Source organism: Sturnus vulgaris, chromosome 22, assembly GCF_052056855.1.
Source record: "Sturnus vulgaris isolate bStuVul1 chromosome 22, bStuVul1.hap1, whole genome shotgun sequence".
NCBI classification, from domain to species: domain Eukaryota; kingdom Metazoa; phylum Chordata; class Aves; order Passeriformes; family Sturnidae; genus Sturnus; species Sturnus vulgaris.
Window position 1 is genome coordinate 2,280,294 of NC_142264.1, and position 18,496 is coordinate 2,298,789.

At 49.3% G+C, this 18,496-nt stretch overlaps 1 protein-coding gene across 6 annotated transcripts in view; it reads right to left on the bottom strand.

Annotated features, from left to right (window-relative positions):
- Positions 1 to 454: 454 nt before the first annotated feature.
- Positions 455 to 18,496, bottom strand: part of NACC2 (NACC family member 2) — a 51,878-nt gene continuing 33,836 nt past the window's right edge. For 4 of the 6 annotated variants that reach the window (XM_088177730.1, XM_014880065.2, XM_088177726.1 and 1 more), the window contains exons 2-6: positions 16,229 to 17,146; positions 7,900 to 8,067; positions 5,429 to 5,534; positions 5,061 to 5,158; positions 455 to 3,875 (exon numbers count right to left, since the gene is read on the bottom strand). In XM_088177730.1, coding sequence (XP_088033856.1) covers positions 3,373 to 3,875; positions 5,061 to 5,158; positions 5,429 to 5,534; positions 7,900 to 8,067; positions 16,229 to 17,084 — 1,731 coding nt within the window. In that variant the 5' untranslated portion in view covers positions 17,085 to 17,146 and the 3' untranslated portion in view covers positions 455 to 3,372. Of the gene's footprint in view, positions 3,876 to 5,060; positions 5,159 to 5,428; positions 5,535 to 7,899; positions 8,068 to 16,228; positions 17,147 to 17,780; positions 18,024 to 18,056; positions 18,298 to 18,496 lie in introns of those variants that run through there. The other 2 variants (XM_088177727.1, XM_088177729.1) reach the window with 2 other exon arrangements.

An 18,496-nucleotide genomic window follows, 5' to 3' on the forward strand; every position in this document is an offset into this window, starting at 1 on the left:
CCCCTCGGCGAAGCGGTGTTTAATTAGCGCTAATTAACGAGGAGGAGAGGAGCTGGTCCTACGCTATGGCAGCTGCGGGGAACTCGGGTGCTTTTACACTCTGCGCTCGTTAAAGGTGCTTGGTATAACTTTAGATATAGAATATACAGGTAATATTGCTAATAGTCAAGCATAAGAATAAAGGTGCAGACATACCATAAATACTGATGCTCTGATTTTACACTGTCAGACCTAGATGAATGCAGTTTTCCTATTCACATTATAAAGCAGCCCCAAAAATTCTAGAATTTAAAATAGTGTCGTAAACAAAGAGGAGGAAGGAGTCGGTTATGATCTGATCTTCTTAATCTGTTTTCCTTGGAAAAAAAATGATCAAAAAATTCTAAGGCACTCAGGAAAGCCGCATACAATCGATGGACTGCTCTGTTCTCACCTTACATTCAGTTTTAAGGGGTTATTTTTTTTTTTTGCTTTTTTTTGTTGTTTTTTTTTTTTTTTCTCGGAAGAATACAATCATTACCATATAACATTTTCAAACATATCATTAATCCTCCACACACAGGAAACATTAGTGCAAAATGCTTGCCCTCATCTACCAGATAAGGAAAAACCCAACGCCCTTCACATTTTAGAAGTTTGCCTTCCTAATAATAATAATAATAATAATTAATAAAACAAACCCAAATCAGGAAAAAAAAAAAAAAAAGGAAAGGAAAGAAAAGAAAAAAAAAAAAAAAAAAAGAAAGAAAAAAACCCCCAAAATATACAGGAAGTTGTGCTAGGTATAAAAATATATATTTTCACTGTGCAACTTGACTCTCTCCAGACTCTCTGTCCTAAGCCATTCAAGTACTTTGCTGCTGCCCCCCCGGTGGCCCCCCCGGCTGTTTGGGAACAGGTTTGGTCCAGAATTAATCCCTCCAGCCAAGTGCAGCCCCCAGCCAGGGGGCTCAGCCTGCTCCCCACCCCCAGCAAGTGCCAAAAAGGAGGAGGGGGGAATCCTCGGCAATATCTTTTCTCTCTATATTTATATTTATATATATGCACACAGACACACACACACAAGGGACGACTTTTGATCTCCGGCACCCGGAGCCGCTCCCAGCTTGCCTCCAACTTTTGGCAAACCCAAAGATTTGGGGATCATCAGGAGGGTCCTCAGTCAAATCTGAGCCCCACCAAGGTGGCTGAGCTGCCCCCAGGGGCACGGGGACACCCCAGGGCCAAGGAATTGCTCCTTGTCCCCAGGGATGGCCCCAGAGCTCAGCCCGTGGTCCCCGGGTTTTTTTTTAGTGACGTGGGTAAAGTGCAAATAGAGCCGTGCCCATTCCCACTTCTCCAAAGCATCCCACACCTCTGCACCTGCACCAGCCCCCAAAACTTGGTCTGGGGCGTCACAGTCCCCCCAAAAAAGCTGTGCCAAAACCCAACGTGGGGCAGGAACCCCCCCCTCCCCAATCACTGATTTGTTGTGTCAGGAGCAGTGGCACAGGCTGGGCAGCCTCGTTATTTAACGATGCAAAAAACTGCTTCAAGTATCAAAGAAAACAAAACAAATGGCCAAAAGTTGGGTTATCCTCTCCCCACTCCCCCTTTCCCAATGGAAATACAAAGAAGGAAGAAAACCCTGAGCAAAGCGCTGTCTGGATTAGGGAATCAAAGCAGGAAAGAAAAGAGGAGCACAGCCACAGCAGCCAAAAAGTGACTCTTTGTGCACCTTGTTCCTAAGTCCCAAACGTGTTAAAGAACAAGCTGCAAGTGTCATTAAAGCAGGTCGTTAAGTCACAGTAAAAATAATCATCATTAAAAAAAGAAAAAAAAAAAAAAAACAGGAAAAAAGCCAAACTTGGCTTTCAGGTCACTGTCCCTGTCACTGGGGGCACCCCAGCCTGGCCCCAGCACCCGGGAGAAGCTGCAGTGTCTGGGGGACAGATTCTGGTCACTTTGGGGTTTGTAAAGGTGAGGGACAGAGCAGGTACCTGCTGCCCATCAGGCTCCAGGGACACCCACAAGTCCCATCCCGAGGCCACCAAAGCCACCACAGCCTGGGGACATCAGCCTGCAACAACAAAAATAAAGACAAATAACTCCACATTGGGTTTTCCCCAGAAGGGGCTGCAGGAGGGTGAGCAGGAGGCAAAGGGCCTCCTCTTCACAGAAGGGCACAAAGCTCCTTTTTTCTTTTAATTTTTGCATCCAATACACTCCGAATTATTAAAAAGTGAGAGCCTGGTTGGCCTGGGGAGGGGGCAGAGGGTGAGCTCTGCACTGAGCTCTGCCTCCCCTGTGGATGCTGCCAGGAGCCAACACCAAGAGCTCTCGACTCCGTGCCCTTTGGAGCAAGAACAACGAGCTCTCCGTGCTCAGATTCCTCCCTAAATCCCTCCACAGGCCCAGGGGGGGCTCCTCCCCTCCCAGCAGGTGCCCCAGGACCTGCACACCCTGGGGTGCAGAGAGGTGCCAGGGCCCAGAGTGGGGACGTGAAGGTGCAAACACGGAGAAGCAAAGGAGAAGGAGTCACTGGGAGGGAGGGAGGGAGGGAGAGAGAGAGAAACCAAACCCAAACCCAAACCCAAACCCAAACCCAAACCCAGCTGTATTGGGCAAAAACCAGACCACAACCACAACGGTGGCCAGGCTCTCCACCTGCATCCCACAGAGTCCTCCCGACACGTGCCAGCCTGAACTCCCTGCTCCAGGGAGCTGCAGGAAACTCCCTGGGACAGCAGCACCCACGGCCAGGGCTCCCCCTGTGACTCCAGAGGGACCTGGTCACCATCACTGTCACGATTTCCCCCAGCCCATCCCACTTGGCTCGAGCCTTTCCCGAGACAAACACGGCCAGTCACAGCACCTGCACCCGAACACACCTCGCTTTCCTGTTCAGTGACAAAACTCTCCTTAGAGGACAAGGTTAACGATGGCTTTACTTCTGAGCTGAGTGATGGATGGGGTGATGACGGGGTGGTGGTGGGTGGGGGGTGGCTAGCTTTTCTCCTCCCCTTCTTAAAACAAACAAACAAAGAAATAAAAACGAAACAAAACAAAAAAAAAAAAAAAGGAAAGGAAAGGAAAAAAAAAAAAAAGAAAAAGCTACAATCTTATAGACTAATCTCAGGAATATCAAAAAAGGAGCCCAATATTTTTTTAAGTAGGTCGCCACAGACCTAGTCGTTTACAGTATAACGAATGCGATTATTTCCTTCATAAATTTTAAATACAAGCAGAATAAAAATCACATTTTTTTCAGGCAACAGTAGCAGTTCAGTAGGTAAGTGGCTTGATCACATTTTTTTTTGTTTTGTATTAGTAATGCATGCAAGCAGCTTTAGTATTACAGATCCCTTATAGGTCATGAAATGTTTGCTCTCTTTATAAAGTCCCTCCATAAGTACCATCCTGTCTTCTCACGGGGGTTTCGGGCCGGCTGGAGGAGCCCGAGCCTTGCTCGAAAGGTTGTGGAGTGCTTTGGGTTTCTGACGCCACCATGGCATCTGTGGCAGCTGCCTCCTGGATCACGGAGCCGGCTCCTTCGGCATCCTCGCTCTGCTCGAAGGACTGGCTGGATCCATTGCTCAGCTCTACATTCACTGTGTTAGTTCTCAAGGCTACTATAGTCCCCGAGTCGCTCCTCCTCTCTGCATAGATGCGCTGCTCGAACACCTGAGCAGTGTTGGGCTGGAAGTCGGGCTCCAGGGGGCCAGCGTTTGTGGAGGAGCCCATGACGCTGCGGTACATCTCCATCCCCTCGGGCAGCATGGATTTGATCTTGGGCAGCCAGCGCTTGCGGACGCGCCGCGCGTTGGTGCACATGTCGGCCGCGATCACGTTCATCTCGCTCTCCTTAAAGCTCGGGGCAAAATTCTGACAATACACTGCAAAGACACGGAGACACGGAGCTCAGGGCTCGGGGGGGAGTGGCACAAAGGTGATCCCAGGCTCCCATGGACCTGAGCTCTCAGCTCTCTCAGCTGGAGACATAACCCAGAAGGGATAAAATCAGAAGCTATAAACTGCCCAGGTGGCAGAGGGAGGGGGATGGAGAAGGGTCCCTCACTCCATGGGGAGCCCCAGAGCCAGCACCCACAGCCACAGCACGTGGGGACACAGAAAAGATCCCACAAACTCCCCAGCAGCAGCTCCTGAACCCACAGCGCTGCAGGAAATGTCAGAGCTGAGGGCTTGCCCAAGGGATTGTCCCCTGCCTGTCCCTCTCCTCATGCCACCCCTGCGTGGCCCAGCAGCCTGGCAGCTCCACTGGCACCCAGCAGGAGCCCTGCAATCCCTCGTGTCCTGCTCCTCTGCAGCAGCCAAGCACCCGATGTCACAGAGCAGCATCCAAGGAACTGCAACGCCGAGTAACTGTCAGCTAAAGGAAGTGCACGGGGAGAAACCCAGGCAGCAGGAACCCAACCCTATATCCTGATACACAGCAGCAATGCCCTTCAGCCCCCCTCAGCAAGGACCACGGCTGGGAAGTCCAGAGCTGGGACTGTGCAGGATAAAACTGCAAACAGGGAGCTGACCCCACCATGTTCAGCCACTTTACTGAACATCTGCCCTCTTATCCCTTTTCCACAGATGCCACACATCTCCCAGGGCAGCTGGAAGGCTTAACAATTAGGGAGGTGAAAGATTTCTCTTCCAAATCTTAAAAGCTAAATTTTAAAAATTGCCTAAAAGCTTTTTTTTTCAGCACAGCAATATTTTAAAAGGTTTACTCCCCAGATTTCAGCCAGGGTGAGAGAACACAGTGATTTCCACAGCATATGAAGCCCATTGCAAACAGATTTTCTGCACCCCTCAGGGTTTCCTCCAGCCCTCAGCTCCTCCCTCTCCAGCACCTCCTGTCCCAAAACACTCCAGGTATCCACAGGTAACTGGGGGAGGAAGTGACTGATGGAGAGCAGATCCCACCCACAGCATCTCTAGGCAATCAAAAAATGATGCAAAGTAAAAAATAAACCTAATTCCACCATTACCACACAACAGAGTGGCCTGCCCTGCCCGGGGCTGGGCCCTGCTGCTCCACCCCAGCAGCAGAACATCCCTCTCCTTACATTTCACTGCATTAAGGACTCTGCTGTCCAAGGGTTTCCTGCTGGGATCGCTCGTGGAGGACCGGATTCCAGTTCCACAGCTGTTGGCAAGTGTGTTCCTGCGGGGAATGCAAAGGGAGATCCTTGGAGAGGGGGATCAGGGCCAGCCCTGCCCTCCTCCCTTCAGCTTCTGCTGTTGGCATCACCGCGGTTTTAAGGTGAGGAACGGGAAACGTGCATGGAAATGGAATAAAGTTTTTCAAGCCTCATGAAGAAAACGCACGGAGCCGAGTGCAGAGGATGAAGCACTGGTGGCACAGGGTGAAACCCCGCGGGATGAGGGGAGTGGATCCCTTGGGAGAGAGGGAGGAGCGGTGGCATGGACGTACCGATCGAAGAAAGTGGCCAGGAGGCGTCTGAGCAGGACCTTGTGTTTGACACCAGCACATAAATGGCAATTCATCAGCTGCCCCCGGGTGATGTAAACGCCTGAGCCTGCAGGGGTGGAGAGGGACAGTCCAAAATTAACCCCTGACACAGCCCCGAGCCACCAACAGCTCCTCCTCGCTGCTGGGAACCTGTTCTTCACCTGCTGCAACAAGGATTTCTGGAAAATCCTGACAAATCCTTGGAGCCTTAGCAATAACAACTCCTAATTTTATCTGTACAGACAGGAAGTCTACGGGAATCAAATGAAAGGATTCTTATTTTCTCACCAGTGCACACAGTGCAAGGCTTACACTGTGATTTTATACGTACAGATCAGATTATTTATTCTTTCTGAAGCGAGAAAACCCCAATCCATTTGGCCTTGTCTTTTTTTTTCCAGTGCAAGACTGTAGAACTCAGAGCTGGAAATGAAAGAAAAAAACCCATCTAGCACAGAAAGAGGTACCTGGTTACAGATCTAACTGCTTCCAAAACCCCAGCCCACCACCTCTTGATACCTCTGGTGAGCAGGGAATTTTCTTTCTAATGCACTTCTTTGAACATGCTGCCTTTAAGGATGTTTTCTGGAAGAAAAAGGAACCCTCTGCAAAGCAGCTGGACACATCCAGAGGTCTGGCAGTGCTTTACAGCAGGTTTTATATCAAACCTTTTTATTCTGCTCACAGACCAAACCACTCCTGGAGAGCTTATCCCATTTTTCAAGCATTCTGTTACATGAGATGGCTTTGGTATTTGCTTTTAATTAAGATTAAATAATGGGTCATAGCTGGATCCAGAACACACTCTGTTCTCAAGATATAAAAACATCTGCTGGAGAAGTAATAGCTCCTCCTGGATTTCCAGGGAAGGTGATGGTCCCTGACCTTGTGGATGGAGCTGGAGCTCAGGGCAGCCCCTGGGCTTGACCCTCTGCCCTTCCCCTGGCACCAGAGGCACCCAGGCCCCTCACCCTGCCCCAGGATCCAGCATCTCTGCATCTCTGAGCCCTGCCACGCCTCACCAGGAATTCTCCTTGCATTCTCTTCCATCTAATGAGTTTTTTTGGGTTTCTTTTGAGCAACAGCTTCAGTCCCTCCTTCAGATGTGCTGTGGTGACTGCAAACCTTGTTAAAGATTCTTTTTCAGAGAGGGCTGCTCAAATTTGCTGAATCAATTGTGGTATGAAAAACCAGAAACAAAAGGAAAGCACTCCCACTTGGAGAGCTGAGGAAAACTTTCACAGCAGGATCAAGCCCCCCTCCAGGACTGAGACAGGAATTAGGGGGTTTTATTTTGTATTTTAAGAGATAAAGCATCAGAGTGAACACCAGCCACCACCGAGGGGAACTTCACTCTAATAAATGAAAAATAACCAGGCAGCCACTATCGGTTAGTGATATTAATCTACTTTTTTTCCAGATTGAAAAATGTAAATCAAGCAGAGTTGCCTCAAGCCAATTTGCAGCTCTCACTGTGAAAATAACCTGCACCACTTGATGGTTTTAAGAAGTCTCACATTAAATGGAAATGGGTACAAAATGAATATTCCAGATACAAAATAAATACTTGTGGTTGTGTGCTGTGCTTTGCCTTCCATCAAAGCCCTGTCCTCCATCACCTGCAAACCTTTGTGGGCATCCCCTGAAATCCTGACTCCTTCTAGAGACTGGAAATGAAATCATTTCACCAAGAGAGAAACGGCTGGAAGGAAGAAGAGCTGATTTGGATGGACTGTGCTGCCACACGTCCTTTTTGGATCAAGGGCTTTGCAGGGATTAATTCAACCTCCCCACCCGGGGGCAGGTCTGGGATGTCCTGCCCAGTCATCCCCACACATCCAAGGGAAACAGCCACAGCCAGGCCACTGCAAAGAAAAGCTGGGGGGAACTTCTAAAAACAGAAAATTATTATTTTCACTGGAACCTGACCTGGCCACTCCAGTTATTCCCTCAAAATGAAAATAAAGACACAAGAAAGGACCAAATCCAATTCCTTCTCCTCCTGCTGCAGCGTTTGACCACTTAGGAAATTTTAAAAGAAACTTTTACAGGTTTTTCAAAGCTTGTTCACTGACACCGATTTTATCTCCTTTGCTTTGTAAACCTTATCATGTGGTAATTTTTGGGAGGGTTTTGTTGGGTTTTTAGATCTGTGATTCTAAATGAAAACACACTCACTGCAGCCACACCGAGCAGGAAGAACACAAGCTGCAGAATTCAATTAAAATGCTAAATTAATTCAATTGAATAAATCCTGTTAATGACACATTTTTCTATCAGCAAATTAAAGGAACTTTTCAAAAAGATGATTGGTGACGAATAATCCAGAAAGACACAGCAAGGGCACACAAGATGCACGACTCCAGCAAGATGGAGAACGCAATTCCAGAAAGAGAAGAGCAGCAACCCAAAGGTATTCTACAGGAAATTACCTGCAACAAGCTCGAGTTTTTCTCCAGGATCTCCCTCAGAGTAGAGCTTTGGGTGGCAGCGATATCCGATCTGGCTGATGAGGCTGGCAGGGAGAGCCACCAGGTCCCGGCGGATCAGCACACACGAGCGGTTCTCCAGCGGGATCTGCTCTGCCTTCTCTTGGGCAACTTCAAAATTGAAAGGGGGGGAAAAAACCGGTTAAAATGACTCCTCGAAGAATTTATCGTGCAGGCACAACGCTGACAGAAGGTCAGACTTTGATTTCTTCCCCCTCCACACATCCAGCCGTGGGGCAGGTGCCACCTGAAAGCTTGGTAAAAAAATCCCCTGGTCTCCCCCTCCATGGCTGTCTCAGGTTCTGCAAGAGGCATTCTTAGAATCTAATTATGCTTTAACTTCTCCTGAGTTAATCATTTGTGCAAATGGACAGCTCTGCACTGCTGGCACTGCTCTGCAAGCACAGCACACGGAGCTGCTGCCCCAAACACCCCAGAAAGGTGGCAGGAATTTCACCAGGGCGTTCTAAACAGGCAGGAAATTGTCCCAGTTTGATGAACACCTGCAGCAGTTCCAACATCACTTCTCTTGATGGTTTTTCCTGCTGAAGTTAAAATCCAGACACCTCTGCTCTGAGAAAGGTCACCAGAGCCTCTCCTGAGTGCACCCACCAGCCACCTCCAGCCCACCTTCTCTTCCTCTGCTTTCTTTTCCTCTCAGTAACAAGAGCAGCTCCCACCAACAAGGTGAAAAACGTTATTAAGATGTAGCTTCAAAAACTAAACACCAGATTTTCCCAACTCGCCCCAATGCACCATCTCCAGAGCCCAGCACTGCCCAGGAGCAACCAGCAACATGGAGAAGTTGGAAATACTGGGCTGTCCTGCCAGCACCTCCAAATCTGGCTATTGTGGGCACACAGATGGTTTTTAATCACATTTATAGTCCAAGATCACCAGATTGCTTAAAATGACAATTTCTGACAGCAACGAGGGCTGACCATGCACATCAGCTTCAGGACACTGTGGAACAGCTCCAGGGCAGGATGTGCAGCCCAGCTCTCCCAGCACCCACCTTCCCTCCCCAAAACTGTTTGATAAGTTGGCAAGTGCCATGTACAACCCCAACCCCAGCTCTGTGAACATCTGACAATATCTGAATATCTGTGAACACTGAAAGAAGCAGAAACCCCAGCAAGGAGCGTTTCTGAACTCCAAACATCTTCTGCTCCAGAGGTGGCTTTTCCTGCCATTATCCCACAGTTCTGGGGGCCACTTTTCCTCTCTGCAGATAAAATAACAAGTTTTGCAGACTTGTTGCTGCAGTAACCGAGGGTGATGGCTCAGGGACAAAGGGAGCAGTGTTCTAAGTAGGACATGGCCGTGATGCCGTGCTGGGCTGTGGCATCCTATGGCAGGCTCTGGGATCATCCCCACCCTCACAGCTCCCTCTGTCCCTGAGGAACTCCAGGAGGGATTCTGGAATATCACAGTGATGGTCCCTGCTCAGGGAGTCAGGACCCAACAGCAGCAGAACAACTCACAAGGTGATTTTAAACTTTTTGTGACAGCACAGCTCCATTATCTGTGTGAAATCTGTGCCACTGCCATTCCTGCAATATTCCCACCATTCCCAAGCATCCAGATCCAGTTGGAGATGGGGTCAGCTCCCACCGAGGGAGAATCCCAAACACCAGCTCTATTTTGAGGCTTTCAAAGAGTGGTAAACAAACCATATCCAATTAAATACTGATATTTTTCAGTTTAAGCAGAGGGCAGTGGGTATGGAGGAGCCAGCCCTGCTCTGCTGTCCTTCCCTGGCTTTGTGGCTCTGGCAAGGCAGGGCCACCAGGGCAGCTCGAGGGGAGGAAAGGACACCTCAGTCATCTCCCAGAAGCCAAATTTTACTCGGAGGTAAAATTAAATATACACCCCCTAGGAGCTGTGTATGTGACCTACACAATCCCAGCAGCACAGGGCTCTGCCCAGGTTATTACAACTGAATTTTCAGTATTTCATTTGTACTTTAACCAATGACTCAGGTCAAAAGCACCCACAAGATCCATCAGCACCCAAAAACCAGTGGAGCTGCTGAAAGGAAGCAGAATCCTGCACAGACTCTGGCATTAGAGGCCTCCAGGTTTTTTTTTTTTTTTTTGCATTCATTCTCCCTCCCTGAAGAAATTTGGAAGGATTTGTTGTCAAACTTCTTTCCTGAAAGAACAGCAGCTTTTCAGGACAGGTTGGGGACAGTCCTAACTTGAAGAAATTCTTTGATTCTGAAGACATTTCACTTTTTACACAAGAAGACATGGAGAAGTTTCTATTCCTTCCTGTAAAATCAAATACTTCATAAACCAAACTAAAATTCAGCTAAAAAGACCGAGTGCAACTCGAGCCACTGCTGGATTTTGGTTCCATCTGCCCTGCTGGCTCACTGTCTATAAACCTCTTATTAAACCTGGCCATGAATCACTTTGGGGGACTTTGTTTCCATTCAAGCATTAGCACAAAATCAACGATACCAAACAAAAAAGAGGTTTGGGGCTTTCAGTGGCACCTCAGTTGAGCAGATAGCAATCAGTTATGTAAAGGAGCAGGACACAAGAGCCACTTTGGTCCCATGTTTCCAAAGAAAGCCACTCTGTTTGGCCTTTCTGCTCCAGAGAACAGGAGAGTATTTGCTTCTAATTAATTTGTATCTTCAGAGGGCAGCGGCTCCTTCCCTTTGAATGAAAGGACAAACAATGGGAAGTATTGTTAAATACAGTTTTGTTCCTGAACGAGAAAGGAGCTCCCAGTCAGCAGAGAGGGGCAGGAAATCATTACAGAGGAAGCCACGAGAGCTGCCAGCCAAACACTGGAATATTTTATTTCTTTGGAGATCTGTTTTTATCCCAAACTTAGCTGGATGCTGCAGCTGCAACAGGTGGTGCAGAATGGGAAATACTCATTTTCCTGGATGGTTTTGGCTGAAGAAACAGCCTCAAACTAATTCACTGTTCATGCTCCATGGCTCCAGGCTCTGCATGATGCTGGGGAATGTGTCCTCCTTGTCCCTAAAACACACTGTCCCCTCCAGAGGTCCCTTATAGCACCTCAGTGCTGAGTCCATGATGGTTTGGTGGGATTGCTGCATGTCCTACCGAGGTGTTTGGGGCCAGATTTGCTCAGGTGAGTGCCTGGGAATTTCTGGACACACACCTGGCCCCAGCATTCACTCATCTCCTGACAATCCAAACAGCAGGGCTTCAAAATAAGTCATGAACCCCCAGTTCCCACCAGCCTTGCTTCTCCAAACTGCACAAAAACGTCAAGGTTCTCCTGTGGGCAAGAAACAAACTGTTTCTGGTTTAGGAATGGGATTTGGAGATAACAGAAAGATCAGAGTGATGGAGCCTCACCCAAAAATTGATGTTTTCAGAGTCCCAACATGTAACCACACATCTCAAGCCGTGAAGAAAAGGCTTGAGAACCCAACTCCACCTGCTCCACCGTGGATGCAGAAATGTGGATGGCTCTCCCCTGTTCCCTACACGACCAGAAGTCTCTTTCCAAACAGCAATATTTTAACAATAATGCTAATATTTTAACATTTCTCTCTCGTCCCAAATTTTCCACTGGCAGTGGGACCACCCCAAAAATATTTTCCCTCCTCAGCCTCAGCAGCATCTGCTGCAGATGTAAACCTGTAGCAGAGGACACACACAAGCACCATGGGATAGATCCATCACAGAGTCCCAACGGGGAGAGTTTACATTTCCCAAATAGTACATTTATACCAACGTACTGCAATGTAGCCATTTGATTTGTGACCTATTTATACAGGGAGGTAATCTGGAATTAGTATAGGAAAAATATTACTGGTTTATAAATACCCCTATCTTGCCTTCGCCTCAGATCTCAGCCAGGAGTGAAACATCTGCCAGCCTAAAATTAAACATCTGTGGTTCAGAGTGAGGAAAATGGGGCTGGAAGTTTAATGCCAAAAAAGGCCAGAGGCTGAGTGCCCCCAGCGTGGGGCTCAGCCTTGCCCTGCACAGCTCTGTGCCAGGGTCAGGGTGGGGCAGTGCCACCACAGAGCCACCCAGGCTGGAAAACACCTCCAAGAGCATCAAATGCAACCTGTGAGCAATCCCCACCCTCGGATTAAAGACACAAACTCTGGCTTTCAGCACTTCCCAGCTGTTTGAATCCCTCTGCAAAAAGCGCTCTGCTGGATAACCGCCACATCTTGACCTCTCCATTTCCTAAAAACGCAGGATTTTGCTGCTGAGCATCCTCCCCTGTGCACAGGGACAGGGGGGGGACCTTGCAGGATGAGGTGCCTGTCCCTGCAGTCACAGCCAGCTGCAATTACCCAGTGCCACAATCGTGATTTACGTCGCTGCAGCGCCTCGTGCCCGGGCTGAGCTCGGGCTGCATCATTTGGGATTCTGGGTTGTTCCTTGCCCTCTTTCCTTACTGTCAGGAATCAAGAGGCCAGGAGAGAAAACTATTCTCTCAGCTAATTACCACAACTATTCTATAATGGCTATTTTAGATGAATTTTTAATGAAGTGTGCTCTTGTCAGTTCAGGATTTCATAACTTTCAAGTCCAGCTTTCACATTCCAGCCATTTGCTGCATCAAGATTTTCCCTTTTCCCTGCAAACCGGGTGCAGCAGGAGCAGGGGAGGAGGATGGACCCTCGCACAACTTCTCTGGTGCCTGTCAAAATTAAATTAACTGCATCTGCTCAGCAGAGAGCTGACTGACAAGAACGTGGCTCAGTGCAGAAAAGCGCCGAGCATCTGCAAGTCCTGCTGAAACCCACTTCAGCTCAGGCCCACGACGCTGTAATTAACAGGGATAAAAATACTTTGCTTTTGTTTAATATTTTCTGGAGTTGTGCGTTCCTCAGATCAGATGCTGGAAACCTCATTAAGTCTTGCTCGTGTCCTCGAGGCCCACATGTTCTCCACAACCAGACCTACTTATGGAGCGAGGAGCCATTTTACCGCAGTGCTGCCAGCCTGCCACGGCACCGTGGCCACCAAACGTGGCCACCAAACGTGGGGGGGAAACTGAGGCACCTTTTCCTACCCCTTTCTTTCATCCTCTGTGTCAATACCTAAGCCTGACCCTCCTGTTTTTAATCCTGGCCTCATCCTGCTGCTCTTTTGGCAGGTCCAACGCTTGTCCTGGTGCCTCACACCAGTGTCACCGCTGCAGGTGGCATCAGACTCTTCTCCCAGGTTTCCTCCAAGAGGAAGCAGCCTCAAGATGTGCCAGAGAAGGTTCAGGTTGGACATCAGGAGGAATTTCTTAGTGGAAAAGCTGTTCAGGAACTGGAAAGAGCCACCCAGGGAGGTGGTGGAGTCCCCATTCCTGGAGGTGGCCCAAGGAATGGCTGAATGTGGCATTCAGTGCTCTTGGTGGTGTTTGGTCAAAGTTTGATCTTGGAGGCTTTTTCCAACTTTAAGGATCCTATGATTTGGAGATGTGGCTCTGATCCAGCTTTGGAGATTAGGAATAGGTCAGACTACAAAAAGGGGTAAAGAAAATAAATTAAAACCCGCCAACCTTGGGGCAAGAAGAGGATTGGTGACCCCTCCAAGGGTGGTGGGTGATGCTGAAGGCAGGTGAAGAGCATCAGCCACCAGTGTCCCACCACACCCTCACCAGCACCAACACTTCAGATGGGGAACAAAAAATCAGAGAAAAAGAAGGGAAAAAAAAAAAATCCAGCAAACCTCTCTGAAATCCAGAGCTTCGTCTGCTCTGCTCCTCTTTGGCTTTGTTTTTGTTTTCACAAACAGGGCTCTTGGAAACCTTGGCAATCCCTATTTTAAAGGGCTCCCCCCTCCCCCAGGCCTTTGTGAGGCTGTGGGGATCTCCATGCCAGGAGCAGGATTAGCTGCCTTCTCTCTTCCATCTCACGCTTTCATTATTCTGCACCTTTGGAGAGGGTACACTTTATCCTGAGTAATTAAAACACAGTTAGCTCTGCAAGTCCAAACCATAATGGAACAGCTTAGGTTTTACTTTTTGTAATCTCATTTTTTTTTTTGCATGCTCTCTTTTCCAGGAAGACTGATACCTCTAGCTGACTTATTTCAAGCAGGAAACTCCCTTGAAAGGTGAGGGTGAGGAAGAGGAATTTCAGCAGAAATGTGGGATATTTAGAGCCTTACAAGCTGCCTCTTCCCTGCACGGCCTCAGCATCACCACCTGGTTCTCCCTACAGAAAACAAGCAGGAAAATTTGGCTGTGGGATGCTCAGCTCTGGCAAAAGGCTGCAGCACCTCCAGTGACACCTGAGAAAGCTGCTCAGATTTTCACTTTTCCTACTGGGATGGCTCCTGCCCGACAAGGGTTAGGGACAAGCTCAGAGCTGCAGCCTGCACCATCCTGGGGCTGCTCCTGTCCTTCCTTGCCTCCTGAATTGGTTTTGTTCTGTTTCTGCAGGAACTGGCCCAGTGACAGGGATGGAAAACACAGTCCAAGGGCATAATCCCACTGCTCCAAGGAATAACACTGAGGGCAAACCCACATTACTCACCACAGGCTCTACAGAGGGGAAAAGCAAAATAAACCCAAAACAAGTGGGCAGCAGCACAATTCCTGTTCAGTCTGGCACTAACAGCAGCCATGGAGGAGACCCTGACCTGGTCCCACCCCTGATCCCAACTCCTCTCCTAACCCATCCCAACCACTGGGACCTGAAGCAGAGCAGGGAGAGCACTCAGGCCTTTGAGGTTCATTTCCTACAACTGCTTGTCCAATTTTCCTAGCAAATATTTCTAATATTAAAATAGCAACTTGACTATGTTTTCCCCCTTTTTCATATGGCTTGGTGGAAAAAAACTTGGAAAATTATTGCTTATGTGCTCGCTGTCTGACAGGGGAATTTGCCAAGAGGATGCTGAGCTTCTGTTCATGGGATGGGATGGGATGGGATGGGATGGGATGGGATGGGATGGGATGGGATGGGATGGGATGGGATGGGATGGGATGGGATGGGATGGGATGGGATGGGATGGGATGGGATGGGATGGGATGGGACAGTGTGTGAGGGTAAGCCCATTCTCAAAGAAGCCTGGCTTTAGGTAACAAAAATTGTCCCATTTAACAAGTCTTGTTCCTAAGTAAAGACTAAAATCAAATGGCTTTGAGGAAAGCTCATCAATGAGCCAGAGTTAAAATATTTGCAACATGAGTGCAGCAATTCCAGGAGGCAGAGGAGCTCCAGGCAAGGGGATGCTGCGTGGGGCTGGAGGGAAGATGTCCCTCCCTGGGGAGCTCCTGAGGATCAAAGCTGCTGCCACAAACACCTGCAGCTCCCACAGGGAGGCCACTGAGAGGCTGAGCTTCCATGTGGGACACTGCCAGCTCCATCTGTGTGGGGTGCTGGGAGCTGTTTCCACACAGGATGCACACAGGGCATCTCCCCTCTGGAAATGAGCCCCTGGATCTGCACCCCACCTGTCCTGGCTCCTCAGGAGGGTCTGAGCCCTGCAAGGAGCCCAGGAAAAGGAGCTGTGTGTCCAAGGAAGTGGGAGGGAAAGGACCTCTCATGTTCCTATGCCCACCTTGGGGCAGCAGCAGCTCCCTGCCAAGCACTGAAGTGAAGCTGCCTCCTCTGTCTGAGGCCCATCGAGGGATTTGCACTCACTCCTCAATCCCAAATTCTGGAAGGGCAGGAAGGGATTTTACTTAGTTCTGGGCACTGTGTTTCTAATGGGGAAATAAGCCCCCAAACTGCTTTTCCCTTTCTGACAGTGATGTGTGTGACAAAGCTGACAAAGGAGAGAGGGGCACTTCAGGCAGTGGGGAGAAATCTCCACCTTCCCTTCCTTTTGCAGATATTCCTGATTAATTTCTATAAAAATAATTTAGTTGATGTTCTTCTCTCTTCCTCCAAATATCACACGTTCATCACTTTTTTGAAAACTCTTATTCAAAAAAGCCAGGACAGAAAACAATTCCCTAAGTGACCACCTCACCCTGGGCCAAAGGGATGGCCCATGGCAGGTGAGCTCAGCCATCACCTTGGGATGGATGTCACCACCACAGGGCTCATCAACCACCAGGCTCCTCGCTGGCAGCCTCAGCCAAAAAAGCAAAGGGCTGAGCTGACCCTGGGGGATGATGCAGCCTCTCATCTGAAGAGTCTCCCAGCTGGGGACAACGGCACGGGGAGACCTGGACATCAGCACCAAACCAACAAATGAAACCCCCAAAGACAAAACCCTGCTGGAACAACCCAAAAACCGCCCAGGGCTGCTGAACGAGGACCACACAACCACCGAGAGGGAGCAGAAAACCCAAGCAGAGAGACCTCCATTACCAGAGTATCCTCCCGACGACTTGATGTACATCTGCCCGTACTGCTCCTCCACCATGGTGTCGTAGGCTTCGTCATCCTCCTCATCCTCCTCGTTGTGGTAGGAGGTGGGGCTGTCGGTGGTGGGGATGCTGCTGGCCCCGGGGCTGGTGCGTTCTCCCTGCGAGTACTGCACCTGCTGCACGTTGGGAATCAGCGTGGCCAGGTTGGGCATCCCGTAGTAGGAGACGCGCGACAGCTTCAGGGGCCCGGTGCTGCCGGTGCCACCCGGCCCCTCCCGGGCTCCAGGCTCCAGGGGTCGCTTGCCAGGCAGGCCAGGCAGGGCCTGCAGCTCCAGGTTCTCGTGTTTGACCCGCGTGAGGAGCGGGATGGGCATGGAGGGGGACATGACGTAAGGAGCCGAGGCCGACTGCAGCTGGTTGCAGGGGCTCTGCGGCTCCGAGCTGGGGTCTTCGATCATGGTGGTCTGAGAGTCACAGTGGGGAGAGCTGACCTTGAACATCAAGTCCGTGCCTTTCTCCACGATGTGCTGGATCTGCAGGAAGCCCGCCGTGTACATCACCACCAGCTGCTCGCTGGCTGCCATGGTCAGCTTGCCGGTGTAGCAGAAGGACAGGATCTGCTGGAAGCAAGCCGGGGGGACGGTCCCCGGCAGCTCAAAGGCGTTTTTGCTGTTCCCACTGAACAAGTCTCGGAAGTAGAGGCTGCTGGCAGCCAGCACAGCCCGGTGAGCCTTGAAGGCTTGGCCCTTCACCACGATGGAGACATCGCAGTAGAGCCCCAGCAGCCGCTGCTCGTTCAGGCAGCCCAGAACGGTGTTCCCGAAGTTGGGAATCTCTATGTGCAACATCTGCGACATGGCTCAGGATCGGCTGGAGCTCCTCAGACATTCAATGCAGGAATATCCAAAGTAGGGCACATCTGAAAAACGGAGAAGGCAGGGAAAGAGAGGAACAACGTTTTTAGACAGTTCACCAGAGCAGGCAGGAGCACAGGAACCCACCTCACCCGACATCAAAGCTGAGCTCTGAGAGCCAACACGGAAAAGCAATCGCTTATAAAAATTACTTATCGATGGTTTCAAGCAACGTTGGGAATGCTATTGGTGGATGGCAAAGGATATTCCAAAAATGCAAGTATTTCCTTCAAGTTGTGGTCTGTTTAAATAAGCACCACTGATTTATTCCCCCAGGGGTTTTTACTTTATGCAGGAAAATCTGAACGATAATGGGAGAGAACAGTAAAGCAAACGAAAGGCAGTCAGACAGATCTCGGTAGCATTATATAAGAAACACAACAACCAGCAGCTATGTTGAAACTACAGAAAAGATATTTATAAAACAATGTGCCATTCTGCCCGAAATAAATACAGGATTCTGCCGGAGCGAGAGCTCCCAGGAAAAAGCACTTTGAAAAGCAATCTTCCCATTTGCACCAGAAAGAGGGAGCATTTCAACAGTTAAACCCCTTCTCAACAGATTTATCCTGCAACAAAACGAGGCTTATCTCCAAATTAAGCCAGATATTTGAGCCCCAATAAAACAAACCAACGTGCCTGCCGCAGCGAGCCGCCTACCAAGTTGTCTTCTGATTTTCCTCCCCCAGATCCCGAGTGGGGCAGGGGGAGCCCCAGCCCAGCCCCTGGTGCAGGAGGAGCCCCCAGCCCCCGGTACCGGCAGCGAGGACCCTGCAAGGCTGGAGGCTCCGGATCCACATCCCTGTCTTCAGGGCCGGCTGTACCTTTTGGCCATGGGCAGAATTCCTGCTTCCACCTCCCCCCCCAAAAAAAAAAAAAAAAAACAAAAAACCAGAGCCAGGCGTTGGAAGGGACCTGAGGAAAAGCCGGAGCAGGTAGCGCTGGTGCAGCCTGGGCGCTGAAACTCCAGCGGAGCAAATCACTGCGGATTCACCGAGCCCAGACCCCCCCGTGCTCCCTCCCCAAAGAGTCCAGGAGATTTAAAATCCTGTCTGCCTGTAATACTACTGAAGAAAAACTACGTTTAACTAATACTGAAAGCTCAGAAGAACGATTTTTTTTTTTTTTTTAAAAAAAGGAAAAAAAAATAGAAGTTTATCTGAGAAAGATTAAAAAAAAAAATCTCTGGAAAGAAAATAATAACCCACAAAGAGCTGCTCTGTTCCCATTGCCGAGGGGAAAAAAAAGAAAGAAAGAAAAAAAAAAAGTCCTATCTGCAAGGCCACGGGGTAACAGGAAGAAAAGGGAACACACTCGGAGCCAATTTAATTGTATCTGCATGGTTAAAAAAAAAA